At 46.6% G+C, this 15,166-nt stretch overlaps 1 protein-coding gene across 1 annotated transcript in view; it reads left to right on the forward strand.

The window, feature by feature from the left end:
- The window catches only part of LIFR (LIF receptor subunit alpha), a 78,715-nt gene that overhangs the window by 32,803 nt on the left and 30,746 nt on the right, over positions 1-15,166 (forward strand). The window contains exons 4-7 of the mRNA XM_054715314.1: positions 2,342-2,481; positions 6,590-6,753; positions 10,158-10,332; positions 12,516-12,770. Of these exons, the coding sequence (XP_054571289.1) occupies positions 2,342-2,481; positions 6,590-6,753; positions 10,158-10,332; positions 12,516-12,770 (734 nt within the window). The remainder of the gene's footprint in view (positions 1-2,341; positions 2,482-6,589; positions 6,754-10,157; positions 10,333-12,515; positions 12,771-15,166) is intronic.

Genomic DNA, 15,166 nt, shown 5'->3' on the forward strand with positions numbered 1-15,166 from the left:
TAGGGGCTCGTCTGTCTGTGCTTGGCTGCCAGTGGAGCCGTCCCCTCAGCCGGAGACCGCCGGGGGAACTGCGCCGAGCACGTTCCAGGCCGCTGTTGTATCGCCTGAGCCATAGTTCTTTTGTGTCGCCTGAGCTGTAGTTCTTAAAGTGTGGTCTTTGGGTCACCGGCATCAGCATCCTCCCACATACCCCTCTTTTATTCTAGTTGTAGAGCATCTACTCAGCCAGCCCTATGGTGGTCTTGGATGGTGTCTGCTCTGCTCTCTTGTCGTAGTCTCAAAGTTGTTGTGGTAGGCAACAATCAGGCTTCCGCCCTATGCCTCCATCTTGGTCCTCCTTTGTATAGTTAAGTCTTGATTGTTGTTGGTGTCACTGGGGGGGCTCTCTTTGTCTATAAAGGAAGAGTTGCTGTGCAGGAGACACGTTTATGGGCCGGGTCTTGGTGCAGCAAAGCTTTGGCGCTCACTGAATATTCCCGTTGAATGTGTCCCTTATGCACGTGGTTGAAATCTGGTGTCATCTCCCACAGACCACTAGATGCCCTCGTTTCTGGGTCTCCAATGGGGTGTAGATCAGCTACTGCCTTAGGCACTCAGCAAGGATTACAGCAAAAACTGTAGTTTCTTCCTCCTGTCTGAGTGGCCCTGGAGCAGTCCGACTAGAACAGCAGATCATCTGGTCCGCTGCCAGAGGGCAGGCCACCCACATGCATAAGCCGTTGCTTGGGGCGCAGGTGTGCCTGCAAGACTTGCGGGGCAGGTCTTCAAAACATGCGGGGCGGGTCCCAGGGCGGGGCGGGGTCTCAGGGCGCCAACAGGCCATGGTGCGGCGAGCCTCGATGGCTGTGAGTCTGGTCCTTCTGCCTTCCATGTATCTAAGTCCCCTCGTTCCGCACTCCAGCGCAGCAAACACTGATTGCTGGGTGCACCTCTGCAAGAGTCCCGCCTCTCCCCGCAGGCATCTGGGTCTCCCGGGGTTCGCCAGAAGATGGGTTTCAGGGTGATGGAGAGCTAATCTCCCTTAGGTTTGGAACAAAAGCCCCTTTCCCCCGCCACCAGCCAGACCCACGCACCTCCACACCTCATCCCCTCCGATTTCGCTGGGTGCGAGGCAACAGAACAGCCTTTAACCTCCGCCGCCATCTTTTTCAAACTTCTCAATTTATACTTCTTAATCCCTTCATTTCAGTCAACTCTACTGAAGTCTAGCGCCGCCGGGAGGTGCACGGAAAGGGCGCCCGGGCCTCCGTCCGGTGCGCGGTGCGCGCTTCCCGCGGAACCAGGCGCGCGAGGGCTGCGCGGCTGGGACGGGCGCTGGGCGGCCGCCGAGCTCCAGGCACCGCCATCACCGTGTTCCGGACGTCGCCGCCGCGGCGTCCCCCCAATTTATACTTTTTGATCCCTTGAATTCAGTCAACTCTACTGAAGTCTAGCGCCGCCGGGAGGTGCACGGAAAGGGCGCCCGGGCCTCCGTCCGGTGCGCGGTGCGCGCGTCCCGCGGAACCAGGCGCGCGAGGGCTGCGTGGCTGGGACGGGTGCTGGGCGGCCGCCGAGCTCCAGGCACCGCCATCACCGTGTTCCGGACGTCGCCGCCGCGGCGTCCCCCCAATTTATACTTTTTAATCCCTTGAATTCAGTCAACTCTACTGAAGTCTAGCGCCGCCGGGAGGTGCACGGAGAGGGCGCCCGGGCCTCCGTCCGGTGTGCGGGGCGCGCGGCCCGTGGTACCAGGGGCGCGGGGGCTGCGCGGCGGGGACGGGTGCTGGGAGGCCGCCGGGCTCCGGGCCGGGCGGCCTGCGGGGGCGGCGGAGTTGCGAAAGTGAGTGAGTTTCCCAGGGTTTCGCCCGGAATGGGGTTCAGTGCAATCGGAGCCGGTGCTCAGCGCACTCCGGAGCCTTTATCTCCTTCCTGCCAGTGAACTCCGGCCAGGTCATCAGCCGCCCCCTCCTCTCCGGTTCCATCCTCCCCGCAGGCGCGTGTGCTCGTGTCTCCGCCCGTTTCTCCATACCTCAGGCTTTTACGGCTTCCCCGTGGCCTTCTCCTTCCCCCCAGCTGTGGGCGTTTCAGTCCGCCAGCTCTCCTGTGGTTCTGGACGATGTCCGTTCTGACCTCTAGTTGTATTTTTGAAATTGTTGTGCCCGGCTGCAGGTTAGGTGTTTAACCTATGCCGCCATCTTGGTTTCTCTCTCTTAGCATTCTTAAAATGCAGTGTAACCTGTCGTGGTTTTGTGTACAAAAGAGCGTAAGGTATTTTCCAGTGCCTTTTGTGTTAATCAAGTTTTAATGGAACGTGTTCTGTTAGTTTTATCTGCTGATTAAAATTTGATTTCTTATATTGCAGGACCCGTTCTTGTTATCAGTTGGGGAAAACAAGTACTAAAATCCCAACTCTTTCACCTGGGCATTATGAAATAACGATAAGCCCGCTACATGATTTTGGAAGTCCTATAAGCAGATTCATACTGAATGAAAAAAATGTGTGTAAGTATTTGAAAAGAAAGTGAGTTTGGGAAATAACTCAGATAGCTTTCCCAGTTGTTACCTAAGTATAAACTGCGTCCTATTACACTGAATGGAGGGGAGGTACCATAATTACTTTAAATGGTTGGTTGTTAACATTGAGAGTTTTATTTCCAGTTTTTCAATATTCTAACCAATGCTTTAATGAGCATCTTTTGCACACATACGTTTCCGACTTTGTGTGGTGATTTCGATAGGCTGAGGGCCTAGACTTGGGAACGCTGCATTGAAGGAAATCCCACTTTTTATGGCTTTTCATATCCATGGCCAGTTGTTCTCCAAAAATTCTGAATCTCTTTGTATTCCCCAAAACGTCGTCTTAGAGAGTGCCTGTTCTCCCACCTCCTGGCCGGGACTGGGTATTGTCCATCGTAGTTTTCCATTTCAGTCTGACGGCCCCCAGATTGCAGCTCCGCTGTTTTTGCATTTCTGTGATGGTTATTATTTTTAATTATCAGTCATTTATATTTTTTTGAACGATTTCTATCCTTTGTAAATTTTCTCATGCTGACATTATTATGGTTGTTACTTCTGTCCCATTTGTTACAAATACTTTTCCAAGTTTAAAATTCTAACTTTTGTGGTGTTTTTCACACCACGGGTTTTCGCCTTTATGTAAATGGAATTTCTTGCAGTTTCTCTTGATGAGTTTCTGGTTTTGTTTTCATACCTGATTTAAATCTTTCACTCACATGGAATTGCTTTGTCGTATTGTACGAGGAATCTCAGTTTTTTTCCAGATTTTTAAAAATCCCCCAGGACTCCGTCTGAGAGCACAGAGCGCGTTTGTACTGTCTGATCCTGCAGTGGATGCTCGAAGGTCCAGTCTGGGAAGCTGCTGGAGGGTGACAGGGTCAGGAAGGATGAGGAAGGCACATCAGGGGAGAGTCTAGCTGACTTATTTGATTGATAGCTCATTGTATTTGTATATCGGGTAATCTCGCGAAAGCATTTTTAATAATGGCTCGATTGTGATTCAAATATTAGATAATAGTATCTCAATACTAAGTATTGCTACTACTACTGCTAAGATAGTACTGGTAAGAAATTGAAAGGCTCAGTGGATAGAGCATCGGCCTAAGGACTAAAGGGTCCTGGTTCGATTCCGGTCAAGGGCATATACCTAGGTTGCAGGCTTGATTCCTGGCCCTGGTACAGGTTCATGCAGGAGGCAACCAATCAATGTATCTCTCTCACATCGATGTTTCTCTCTCTCTGTCTCCCCCCCCCTCTCTCTAAAAATATCCTTAGGTGATGATTAACAAAACAAAAACAAAGAAAGAAAGAAAGAAAGAAAGAAAGAAATGAAAGAAAGAAAGAAAAGAAATGGAAAGGCAGGTTAGATGAACAGGAGAGAAGGAGGTGGATGCCTGGGCACCTGCCGTGTGCAGGGGACGCTGTGGGGTGAGAGGTGCCGAGCGCTAGAGGAAGCAGGGTTCTTTGGCCATTTGCCACTAAATGAAAGCAAGCGACATCAGGTTTTCCCCAGATCTTAAGATGCTTTTAAAAGTGTGCATATCAAAGGAGAACAAGATGTTTCACACATATATGTATATACGTGTGATAACTTTCTAATTGGCCAGGGCTAGGCACAACAATAAGTCCTTTCAAGAATTTTAATGTCTAGGTTTCTTGTAATAACCTGGTCATTTGGATCCGTCTGAGGCAGAATAAATACCGAAGGAGCTGGGAAGGCTCCCGACCTCGGATGTTCCGAGGCAAAAAGAACAGGGAGAAAAATGCTCTAGCTTTAAAAACTAAACAAACAGGACTGATGGAATTTCTTTCTTAGCTGAACGTTCCTAGTTTCTAGAAAGCTAGAAATTGTTCTCAAGTATCTATTTTCAAGTATCATGGGAGCTCAGGCACCTTCCCATGCATACCGTAGAGAAAGAGAGAGAGAGAGAGAGAGAGAGAGAGAGAGAGAGAGAGAGAGATCGATCCATTCATTTATAATTGCTGCCTGTGGCTTGAAATACTGGGAATGACCTGTGTTTTGGAGTCGCCCCCTGCTATTTAGGTAAAATGTAAATTGTGTGGACTTTTCGGGGAGGACAGCACGTGAATGGATGAATGTGGCCTTGGTAAAATGCGCCCTTGTTTCATAATGTTAAAGTCGCTACCTCTTGCCGTGGCGAAGTGTCTGAAAGAACCGCCTTGCTGGAGCCCCCGCACCGTGTGGTCCCGCTGCACGCTGGGCTGCCGCTCTCGGCACTGAGACGCTTCTGTCTCTCCCTCCGCCCCTTTTCCAGAAGCAGAGCCCGCGGGGCAGCTCTCCTGGGCAGCAGGCCCCACGGACCTTAGACAGCTGTGTGCTGTCGACGTTGCCGTCGGCAGGCGCTGTCTCCTGCGCAGCCCCAGACACTTCACAGAGACCCCCGTGGGCACTGTGGCCAGCAGGTTGTGGTTAAACTTAGTGCGGACTTCGTTTGAAGTTCCCAGATGGATTTATGATACGGGTTTGCTCTGCTGTTTTGGTTACTTAGCACCTTCGGCCACCCCCTCGCCGGGACTTCACGGGCCCTCGAGCCTCGTGGGGCGGCCACCAGGATGGTCTGAGGCCTGGGAAGGTGTGTCCGTGTGTTTCTTTGAGCTTCCCCACCCCTCACTGTCACTGAGGAGGGAGCATGCAAGAAAGAACCCGGGTGTCTGGCCCCTCAGACCAGAGAGCCTGCATTTCGTAGAACGGAACAGGCCATTCAGACCCTGTGTGTTGTCCACTGATCCACAAAATACTCAGGAATTTCCTCGTCCCTTATAGAGAGGGGGACCTGAAGATTTAGAAGGTTCCCTACTTTCCTCTCTCTACCTTTTGTAATGCAGCCCCTGAGGTCCCCCCCCCCACCCCGCCCAACTTCTTTCTCGATGTAGAGGGGCCCTCACCAGTGTTACTGGTCTGCTCTGTCTTCTGTGAGCTCTGTGTTGTTTGCCTGGATGGCACCCCATTTCTTTTGGTCTCACTGGCCCTGGATTTTCCCTGGTTTCCTGTGGCTTCTGTGTCCTTCCCTGCGGGGTCTCTGGTCTCTTGCAGGTGGAACTGTCTGTCCCTGGCCCCCAGGCAAGCTTTGGCTCTTCTGCGTCTGCGCGTGCACATCCATCTCTCCAGCTCCGCTCAGCCAGGTCCTCTCGAGTCGGGGTCCACCGGCTCCCTCTGCTGCCCCGCTGTCTGCACACCCCTTCGTTACGCCTCTTCTTCCCCGGAGACTCGGTGTCCCCCCGCAGTCTCCTGCATCTCTTCACCATGGCCCCTCCTTCCTTTGGACTTTCCTGCTTCTCTGGGCTAGAAACTGGAGGAGGTCTCAGGCATCTGCCTTTCTCCTTATACCAACACTGCATTTCTTTGGTCCAGTCATTTCTTTGACATGCCCACCAGATTTTGCCCTGGCTTTTCCATATATGTATCATGATCCAAGCCTCACGGCTCTCGGCAGGCTCCTACTTGGTCCCCTTGTCCCTTTCTCGGCCCCCTGCCCTGCTGACCTAGCCTTCCTGAAGGACTTGCAGATCTACCCAGGGACCCATTGGCCGCCGCCCTCAGTGTCTTGGCCTTTATTATGGTCTTGCTGCTACTTACTGATACCTCTAACCAGGAATAGCCCATGGCATCCTCCTGGGAGGGACTCCCCCGGTGTGAGGGGCTCTGACACTGGGAGGTGGGTGGGAAGGCTGCAGAAAAAGCTCCCAGAGCAAGCTTCCCATCCTTTTCCATCATTTTCGTAGGCCTGACCTGCAGCCGCACAGAAGAAGTATCTTTACTTCTCCAGGTGACACCAGTGTCTGGTGGGAACCCAGTTGCTATTACAAGAGACATTAGGGATTTGAAACAGCCGGTGGATAAAGAATTTTCTCAAATTTGGCCGATGAATCACTGGGAGCTGCTCATACGTATAAATACATATATTCTCTTTTTTTCAGGAATAGGTTTAAGAGTTTGCTTCTCATTCTTGAGTACTTATTTTTTTTTTTAATCAGGGAGGAATAGAGTTTAAGATGAGTTGACTAATCGAAGTACAATATGAAAAATCATTACTTATTTTCCTAAGAGTTATCTCCTGTTTCCTTTTTTAAGCCCTCATTCCAGACCCTCCGGAGATCCTGCGTTTGTCTGCCAATTTCTCAACGTCTACGTTACACCTGGAGTGGAGTGACAGGGGCTCTGCCTTTCCCCATCACGCAAATGTCATTTGGGAAATTAAAGTCCTACGTAAAGAGAACATGGAACTCGTAAAATTAGTAAGTCTGAACCGAGTAGATTTTTTTTCCTATGGCATTAAAGAAGCTGAATGCTTTTTAAAATGGCTTTTAAGGTGGCATCAGTGAACCTTTGGACTATTAGGGAAGTAGATCAGATATCCTTTCAGGGTTCATTAAAAACTAATCACTCATGCCCGGCCAGTGTGGCTCAGTGGTTGAGCGTCAACCCATGAGCCAAGAGGTTGCTGGTTGGATTCCCGGTCAGGGCACATGCCCAGATTGTAGGCTCAGTCCCCCAGTAGGGGACATGCAGGAGGCAGCCGATCGATCCTTCTCTCTCATTGATGTTTCTGTCTCTCTCTTCCTCACCCTCCCTCTCTCTCTAAAAATCAGTTTAGAAAAGCCCCCACTAATAACTCAATGATTAAAATTATGTGCGGCCATTATAAAAAGGAAATTAAGGGAGGAACAATCCATGATTTTGCCACTTGGGCACAGTAAACATTGTCTTTGTGTATCCCAGTCTACCCTGTTTTATATGCATGTTTTTACATAAATAAAAAAAGTGTACATATAATTTAGTCTATTATTTTATCTTTGTCTAATATTATAAACATAAAAAGAAATGTTTTGAAACATATTTAGCCATAGGAATTATTGAGAAATTTTGTATAAATCTGTAAGGTTGAATATATCTTACTCTGATTCTTATATTTAGTACTAATGCTTTTTTTCTCTTATTTTTTTTAAAATCCAATTTTAACGGGTTTCCTTATGATCTGTCTTTAGTTTGCTCTTAATCTAAGGGATAGTGAGAAATAGTAGCGAAAAGTCTGACAGCTGGTAACGTGGTAATTCCCCCTTCTATCCTTTTACTCTCCTTCCTTAATGGGTTTGCAATATGCTTAATTGTAGATTTAAGAATTAGACGGTATCTCCTGATTTTACAATTTCTTTGCCTAAGTACGTAGATGAAATAGTAAAGATAAATAGGATATTCTATTTAATAGCTATCTTTTTAAAATATATTTTTATTGATTTCAGATAGGGAGGGAGAGGGAGAGAGAGAGATAAAAACATCAATGATGAGAGAGAATCATTGATCAACTGCCTCCTGCACACACACACACACACACACACCCCACCGGGGATCGAGCCCACAACCTGGGCATGTGCCCTTGGCCAGAATCGAACTCGGGACTCTTCAGTCCACAGGCCAAAGTTCTATCCACTGAGCCAAACCAGCTAGGGCTAGTTATCTTATTTTTCCTTTTTGACAATCCAAGTATTACATTCCTGAAACTATAGCAGCTGCTGTTGTTAGCATGTATCTCACGCCTCCAGAGTTCCCGACACTGTTGTAAAAGCTCTGTACATGTTAATCCTTTGCATCCACATAGCAGGCCCATGAGGGGGGCACTACGAGCATCAGCCCCATTTCACAGATGAAGGTACAGAGTCCTGGAGAGACACTAAGTTGTGGGGCCAGGACTCGAACCCAGGCAGTCTGGGGCCAGAGTCTGCTCGGCCACTGTAATTATTGTACATAACAACAATATAATTTTTCATCTGTGATGCTCTCCCTTCCTTTTCACCTATCCAAATTGAACCTAGGTTTCAAGACTCATGTAAAATCCTACTCCTTATTTTAAAGCCCATCCTAATTACCTCAGCCTAAGATGTTCTTGCTTTTCTGGAATTTTAATGGCAATTCTTGTCTGTCACTGTAACTTACAGCTAGATGTGAAATAACTCTACCCTGTTGTCTCAAAATTATGACTTACTTAAAATTATATTAAGCAGCTTTTTATTATGGCTTAAGATTTTGTATTCTGGGTTCCTACTTCCTGGCTTAGGGTAATTTCTCAAAAACCCCCTTTTTCTCACCTGTAAAGTGGTGCTAATATTTGCTCTAGTTAATGATAGGGTATTTATAAAGCTGCTAAACCATTATTAGCTGTCATTACTTCCTTTGTGGGGCAGATTTTTTTAAAAACTAATGTAGGGATGCTAGAATAATAGGGAATCTCTTTGAAGTATGAGTGAAATCAAACATGAATGAACAGAAATATTATTCTAAGGTTACATGACTCATTCATAACAAGACTGCAAAGGCAAGGTAGTAATTCTCTACTTTTGAGAGTACGTATGATCTTTGAAGAAAAATCTTTGTATGGGAGACACAGCCAGAGGTAAGAAAATAGAGATTGAACAAGTTCATTTTAAAAAGTGAAATATAAGAGGGTAAATGAGCCAGGTCCATAAAAGTGACATTTTTATTTATAATTATGCATTATTAATATCAGAATTCGTTAGAATTGCTTATTATCAGTCATTTTTTGACAGGTTATAATGCAATTATTTTATAATACTTTAAAGATCAAGAACACTGTGTATTGATGTTCAGCTTGTAAGTATGTTTAGAGTGTTTTCGTTTTTAAGTTGCCAGTTTCTGCCCACCCCCTCCCGTACAGCCGTGGAAGCCAGGCGTAGCACAGGCCAGGGTATGAACGACACCCGTGGGTCATGCGGCACCTTTGCTACTCCCATTTCTCTCTTCCTTTTTTCCCCAGTTGTGAGCAGTGTTTTATTACCTCCGAACAATGGAAGATGAGAATTTAGTCCCCTGTCACCTCACATACGTGTGTGCTTGCTTTCATGCCCTATGCGCCCGCTCTCTCTCTCTCTCTCTCTCTCTCTCTCTCTCTCTCTCTCTATATATATATATATATATATATATATATATATATATCATCACACACACACACACACACACACACACACACACGCACACACACACACACACAGAGTTTCTTTTCTCAGTATTGTTTTGTTATAATTTTTGGTAGACCAGTATTTATTTTTTGTATTATAATTATATAAACACTATTTATAACTCAACCAAGTAGTAGATACTATTCTCTTTTTTTTTAGTATAATTTCTTATATTGTCTTTAGTTTCATTTGTCATTTATCTACTTCATTAACTCAATCCTAAGTTCTCTGCAGAATCTATAAATCCCCTGTTAAAATACTCAAGCCTACTAGTATTCTATCAGTTATATATTTGTGAATAACTCTCTCTGAGGATCTTCTAAGTTTGCGGATTCAAACCTAGGTGTACCCATCACCCGTTCAAGACAGACCTCAGTGTCTTTCGGCACATTCGTTAGGAAGCTGTGGCCCAAGGGTCTCCAAGATCGGCCAGTGGATTCCTTTTACCTTTTTCTTTTATTATTACTATTTTTAAAAAATCTTTACCCAAGGATATTTTTGCAATGGTTTTTAGAGAGAATGGAAGAGAGGGGGGTGGAAACAGAGAAATATCGGTGTGAGAGAAACACACAGGTTGGGGTTGCCTCCTGCACGCGCCCTGACCAGGGCCCAGGCGGGGAGGAGCCTGCAGCGGGGAATAGAGTGTGACATTGGTGTTCATTTTGCAGGAGACCTTCAACACAACCCTGAACGGGAAGGACACAGTCCACCGCTGGAGCTGGGCCTCGGACCTGCCCTTGGAGTGTGCCACTCACTCCGTGGGCCTGCGGCGCTACATCGACGACGCGCGCTTCTCTGGCCGCAAAGAGTGGAGCGACTGGAGCCCCCTGCAGAACGTTTCTGGTAAGCTTCTGTTCCATGGGATGTTCGTTTCCCATGGATGGGATGGCCTTGTTTCAGGGGAAGATGTAGTTGAAGCGTTCAGCTCTTGGACCCCCATTCCTCTGCATGAGGGTCACCTGGGGATCTTCCAGGCCCCCCATCCCAGAGTGTTTTCATCCAGAAAGTCTGAGATAGGCTTCAGGACTCTGTATTTTTAAAGAACTTCCTGAGTGATTGGAAAACGATCCAGGTTTGAAAATCACTGTGGTAGACATTGAAGACCACGTAGGTGGTAATGGGATCAAGTCTGTATTTTTAAAAAAAAAAAAAAAGGCTCCCCATTTCTCATCCCCAGAGCAGACCCTTCTGGGTGACAGTTCTTGCAGAGACATGGGAATCGGCACATATGCCCCAAATCACCAGCACGCTGAATAAGACTCCTATGCAGGTAGAATGCTGGCAGTAAGGGAAGAGCCCAGCAAATTATTGGCAATAAAACGACGTTCTTAAAAAGACGGCTCCTCATCGTAGATTCTTCACCTTAGTGACAGTCTGGAGAAATGGATCCGAGGAAGGAAGGGCTGGAGCAGGTGGATAAATAAGGAGAATCTTGTTGCCGTTTAGGACAGTGAAGGCGCGACTAGATCCCTGGGGTTAGAAAGGACGAGGGGGACAGTGTGCAAACACTGAGGAGACAGAAGGAGAATTGGGGACGGTGCGTTTCGTCAGGGAGCAGTAGAGCCGAAGATGACGGTTAGTTTGGGCAGCTGGGGAGCTGGCGCTGCTTTCCACTGAGACACAAAGAACACATCAGGTAGGAGAGATCCACTTCATTTTTCAACATTGAGCTCGAGGGACGTGTCTGGAAAGCAGTGTCTCCTAGGCAGCTGGAAATACAGGTTCGCCACCCAGGCGATGGGTTGGAGCTGGAGATAACATCTTTGGAAATCAGAGGCCTATATGTGATGTGAAAAACGTTTCAATCCCGGAGGTTCCCGTAGCTCAGGGAAAGGGGAACGGAGACCAAGGACCCAGCCCTTCGAAGCTTTATGTCTAAGGGGAGGATGGAAGAGAGAGACCAGCAAAGCACACAGCCGCCAGGGGTGAAGAGTAGCCCAGGAGGGGACGGCCAGGGAACCCAAGAGCGAAGGGAGTTTCGAGAAGGAGGACATGGGGCAGCGAACAGATGCTGTGGACGTCGAAAGGGAGGATCGCTCAGAAGTGGCCGGTGATGGAGCAGTTCGGCCAGCCGGCCACTCCCGTGTGGAATGGTTGGGGTAGAGCCACCTTGCCGCCGGGGAAAGAGTAAGCAGGTAGAACAGAGACGAGAGGTAATTTAAAAGAGTGGCTGTTCAGGAGAATGAAAACCAAAGGTGTGGCTTTAAGCTGCATAGCGTTGGGATTAGAGGAAAAGTGCTGTTTAGGAGGTGAAGTACTCCAGTGTATCTTCAGGCTGATGGAAAGTGGGAAGCCTGCCCTAAATACATAGATCAACTCACAGGAAGGGAATTAGTGACTGACTTGTGCTTGGTGTTGACTTTTCACATGTGGATATACTAGTAAACACATTTATCGAACTTTTAGAACTTCTTGGACATGAACCTAGGACCTTAGACATTGACCAACAATCCCGACCATTCCCCACCATCGCTCCACCATCTATATATATATATAAAAGCCTAAGCGACTGTTTGACCATTCGACCATTCAACCGGTAGCTATGATGTGCACTGACCATCAGGGGGCAGACACTCAACACACAGGCATGGAAACATGGAACAGACTAATGAATCTCAGAGGGAAGGGGGGATGGGGAGGGCAGGAAAAGATTAACCAAAGATCTTATATGCATACTAGAGGCCTGGTGCACGGATTCGTGCACCGTTGGGGTCCCTTGGCCTGGCCTGTGCCCTCTCGCAATCTGGGACTCTAGGGGGATGTTGGACTGCCAGTTTCTGCCTGATCCCTGCAGACCAGGCTGAGGGATCCAGAGGTGCATGAATCCGTGCACTGGGCCTCTAGTATGTAGATAAAACCATGCATACTATATTTCTTGTATGTGCCTTGCTCCTTTGTAACCTGGAGGACATCCCTTATCTTCGGCCACTGTTATAATAAAGCTGCCAAAGTACGTTTTGTATGCACTGGTCTACTTTATGGTGAAAGACCTCTAAAGTCTTTGTAATTCCTTCTGATCTTTCTAGGGGCTACTGATACTCAGAATAAGGTTTTTCCTCAAGACAAAGTGGTACCTGCGGGCTCAGACGTAACGTTCTGTTTTGTGACTCAAGAAGAAGTGTCATCAGCACAGATCAGCTACTCAAAGTATCCCCTTATTCATCTCGATGGGGAAAATGTGGCAATCAAGGTCCATAACATTTCTGTTTCTATAAGTAGTGGAACAAATGTGGTTTTCATGACAAACAAAGACATGTATGGAACAGTCATCTTTGCAGGATGTAAGTATAAAATATATATTTTTAAAACTGTTTCTATTAACCAGTTTTTGCCCTTTGAGAGCCTCAATGCTTTTTGGGGGGGTCTGGGGGTGATTCTATTTCTTGTGTTTTTTTTTTTTTTATTCTTTAATATAAATGATATAAAAGGCAGCATAATTTTTACTTGTTTACAGGTGAGATCTAAGCTTGTTTTCTACATACGGGTATGTATCTTGTAGGCTTTATAATAAGAATTTTATTTTAAATTCTCAGTTTAACAGGTTCGCTGAGTCAAGAGAAGTTAGTATATAGTATTTCTGAATCCTTTGTTTAAGAATTATTATCATATAAGTTAATTCCCCACCTTATCATAGCATACCTTTTGAAAATAAGCACCCGAGTGAAAGAAACTGTAATGATTTTACGCAAACTCTTTCAGTAGCATGGTATTTGTTTCTCCCGCTTTAAGAAGAGCATATGTGAGAAGAGGGCATTTGGAGACACGGGTGAGAAGACGTCCTCCCTATTGTGTTGTGTGTCCTGTGTCCCAGAGTGCAGGGGCACCTCTCTATTCGTGTGCTCACTCCTGCAGATCTACACTCCAAGGCAGTCCAGAAGTCGCCGTGGGGTGGCCAGATCTATATGGGTTGTGTTGAACGTACACAAATAAGGTTGTTATGAGTTCTCGGTCCCCTCCCCTGCGGTCACTCTGGGCTGGTGCAGAGATAGCTCTGTCTCCTGCAGGGATTCTGCTCCCCGCCCCCCCATTCTCCATTCAAAGAGTCTCTGTGTGGTCTAAGGGTCTCCTGAAATGAAGTGTGTGAAATGTAGTGAGTGGGTTCCGATTGCTTTGTGATTTTCTTACGCTTTTATAAAAAAAACTAGAGGTCCAGTACATGAAATTTGTGCACTGGTAGGGTCCCTAGGCCTGGCCAGCGGTCAGGGCTGATCTGTGGGGCAATCGGCAGGGCGATTGGGGGGCCCCCACGGGAACACGCCTTGGCTGGCCTGGGTCCTGTGGGCTGGGGGCAACTCCTGCGTTGAGTGTCTGCCCCCCTGGTGGTCAGTGTGCATCATAGCGACTGGTCGTTCACTGTTCGGTCGACTTGCATATTAGGCTTTTATTATATAGGATAGATTTCACAGAGGAAGGGGAGGGAAAGAGAATATTGATAGGCTGCCTCCTGCACACCCCACACTGGTGAATCGAGCCTGCAATCCAGGCATGTGTCTTGATTGGGAATTGAACCTTGACCTCCTGGATCATAGGTCAGTGCTCAACCACTGAGCCACACCTGCCGGCCTCTTACGCTTCTTTCTGATTCTCGGCTGTGCTCCAGGGCAGCGGCCCTCCGTCTCTGTCTCACTTCCATAGACACTTAGGATGAGTTACCTTCAGTTGCTGATCCACTTCCAAGGGAAGAACCAGGATTAGGTGCACTTCTCAGCTTGTCGGCCGTAACCTGACTCTCTTTTGGCCTCCCCAGTAATGCACTGGAATTCAAGTGAGGGTGAGGTTATGTTCAAATTTAAGTTTCAGAAAATTAGATTTTCTTTCCTGATGGTATTTTAGGCTATGACGTGCAGTCTAAGTTGAGAAGCAGTGGTATACGGAGGGAAGCTGCCCAGTAGCTGATACCAAAAGTGAGATATCCACTTACAAGCATGAAAGAAAAAAATTAAAACTTAAAGGATGAGAATATTCACAGGTGTTATTATTTTAGTGTTCTAATCTTTTATCAGAGTTCTAGAACAGACCCATTAATTTCCTAACTTAACCTTCACTTGTAACGTCTGTCGGTGGAACTATCACTCTCTATTTGTGAACTCAGAGGCAGCTGTAGACTTTCCCTCTGAAGGGAGCTTTTTAGAAACTTACAACCAGGGCAGTTTATGGTGTAAGGAAGGGATCGAGTTTTATTTGTTTTCTTTCCCCTATGGGGATCCTGTTAACCCACAATTTATTGAAAAGACTGAAAAGAAGTTTAGAATCAGCTTGTCAGCTTCCCCCTCTCCACACACATTCGTAATAAAAACCGGCCAATATTTTGATTTGGATTACATGAAATCTATCAATTTAGGAAAATTTTCTTACGGTATTGAGTCATTCAACCCAAGACCCTGGTATAGCCCTCCGTTTAGTTAGGTCTTCTTTAATTTATCTTAGTGGTAAGAGGCCTTGTATATCTTTTAGTAAATTTACTCCTACGTTTATGCCAATCAAAAATTGCTTTTTTTTCTTCTCAAGTTTATTCTTGTAATTGAAAATAAATTTATCATTTCACAGACAGGAAAATTGTTATTTACCAATACATGTCAGTGTTCACGTATGAGCTAATTTAGTCATAAGCAAAACAGATCTTCTGTGAACAGTATTTGTTCAGTAATCATTCAGATGAGTCATTTTTATCGCTGGA

The sequence above is a fragment of the Eptesicus fuscus genome, chromosome 4 (genome assembly GCF_027574615.1).
Source record: "Eptesicus fuscus isolate TK198812 chromosome 4, DD_ASM_mEF_20220401, whole genome shotgun sequence".
In the NCBI taxonomy this organism is placed as follows: Eukaryota; Metazoa; Chordata; class Mammalia; order Chiroptera; family Vespertilionidae; genus Eptesicus; species Eptesicus fuscus.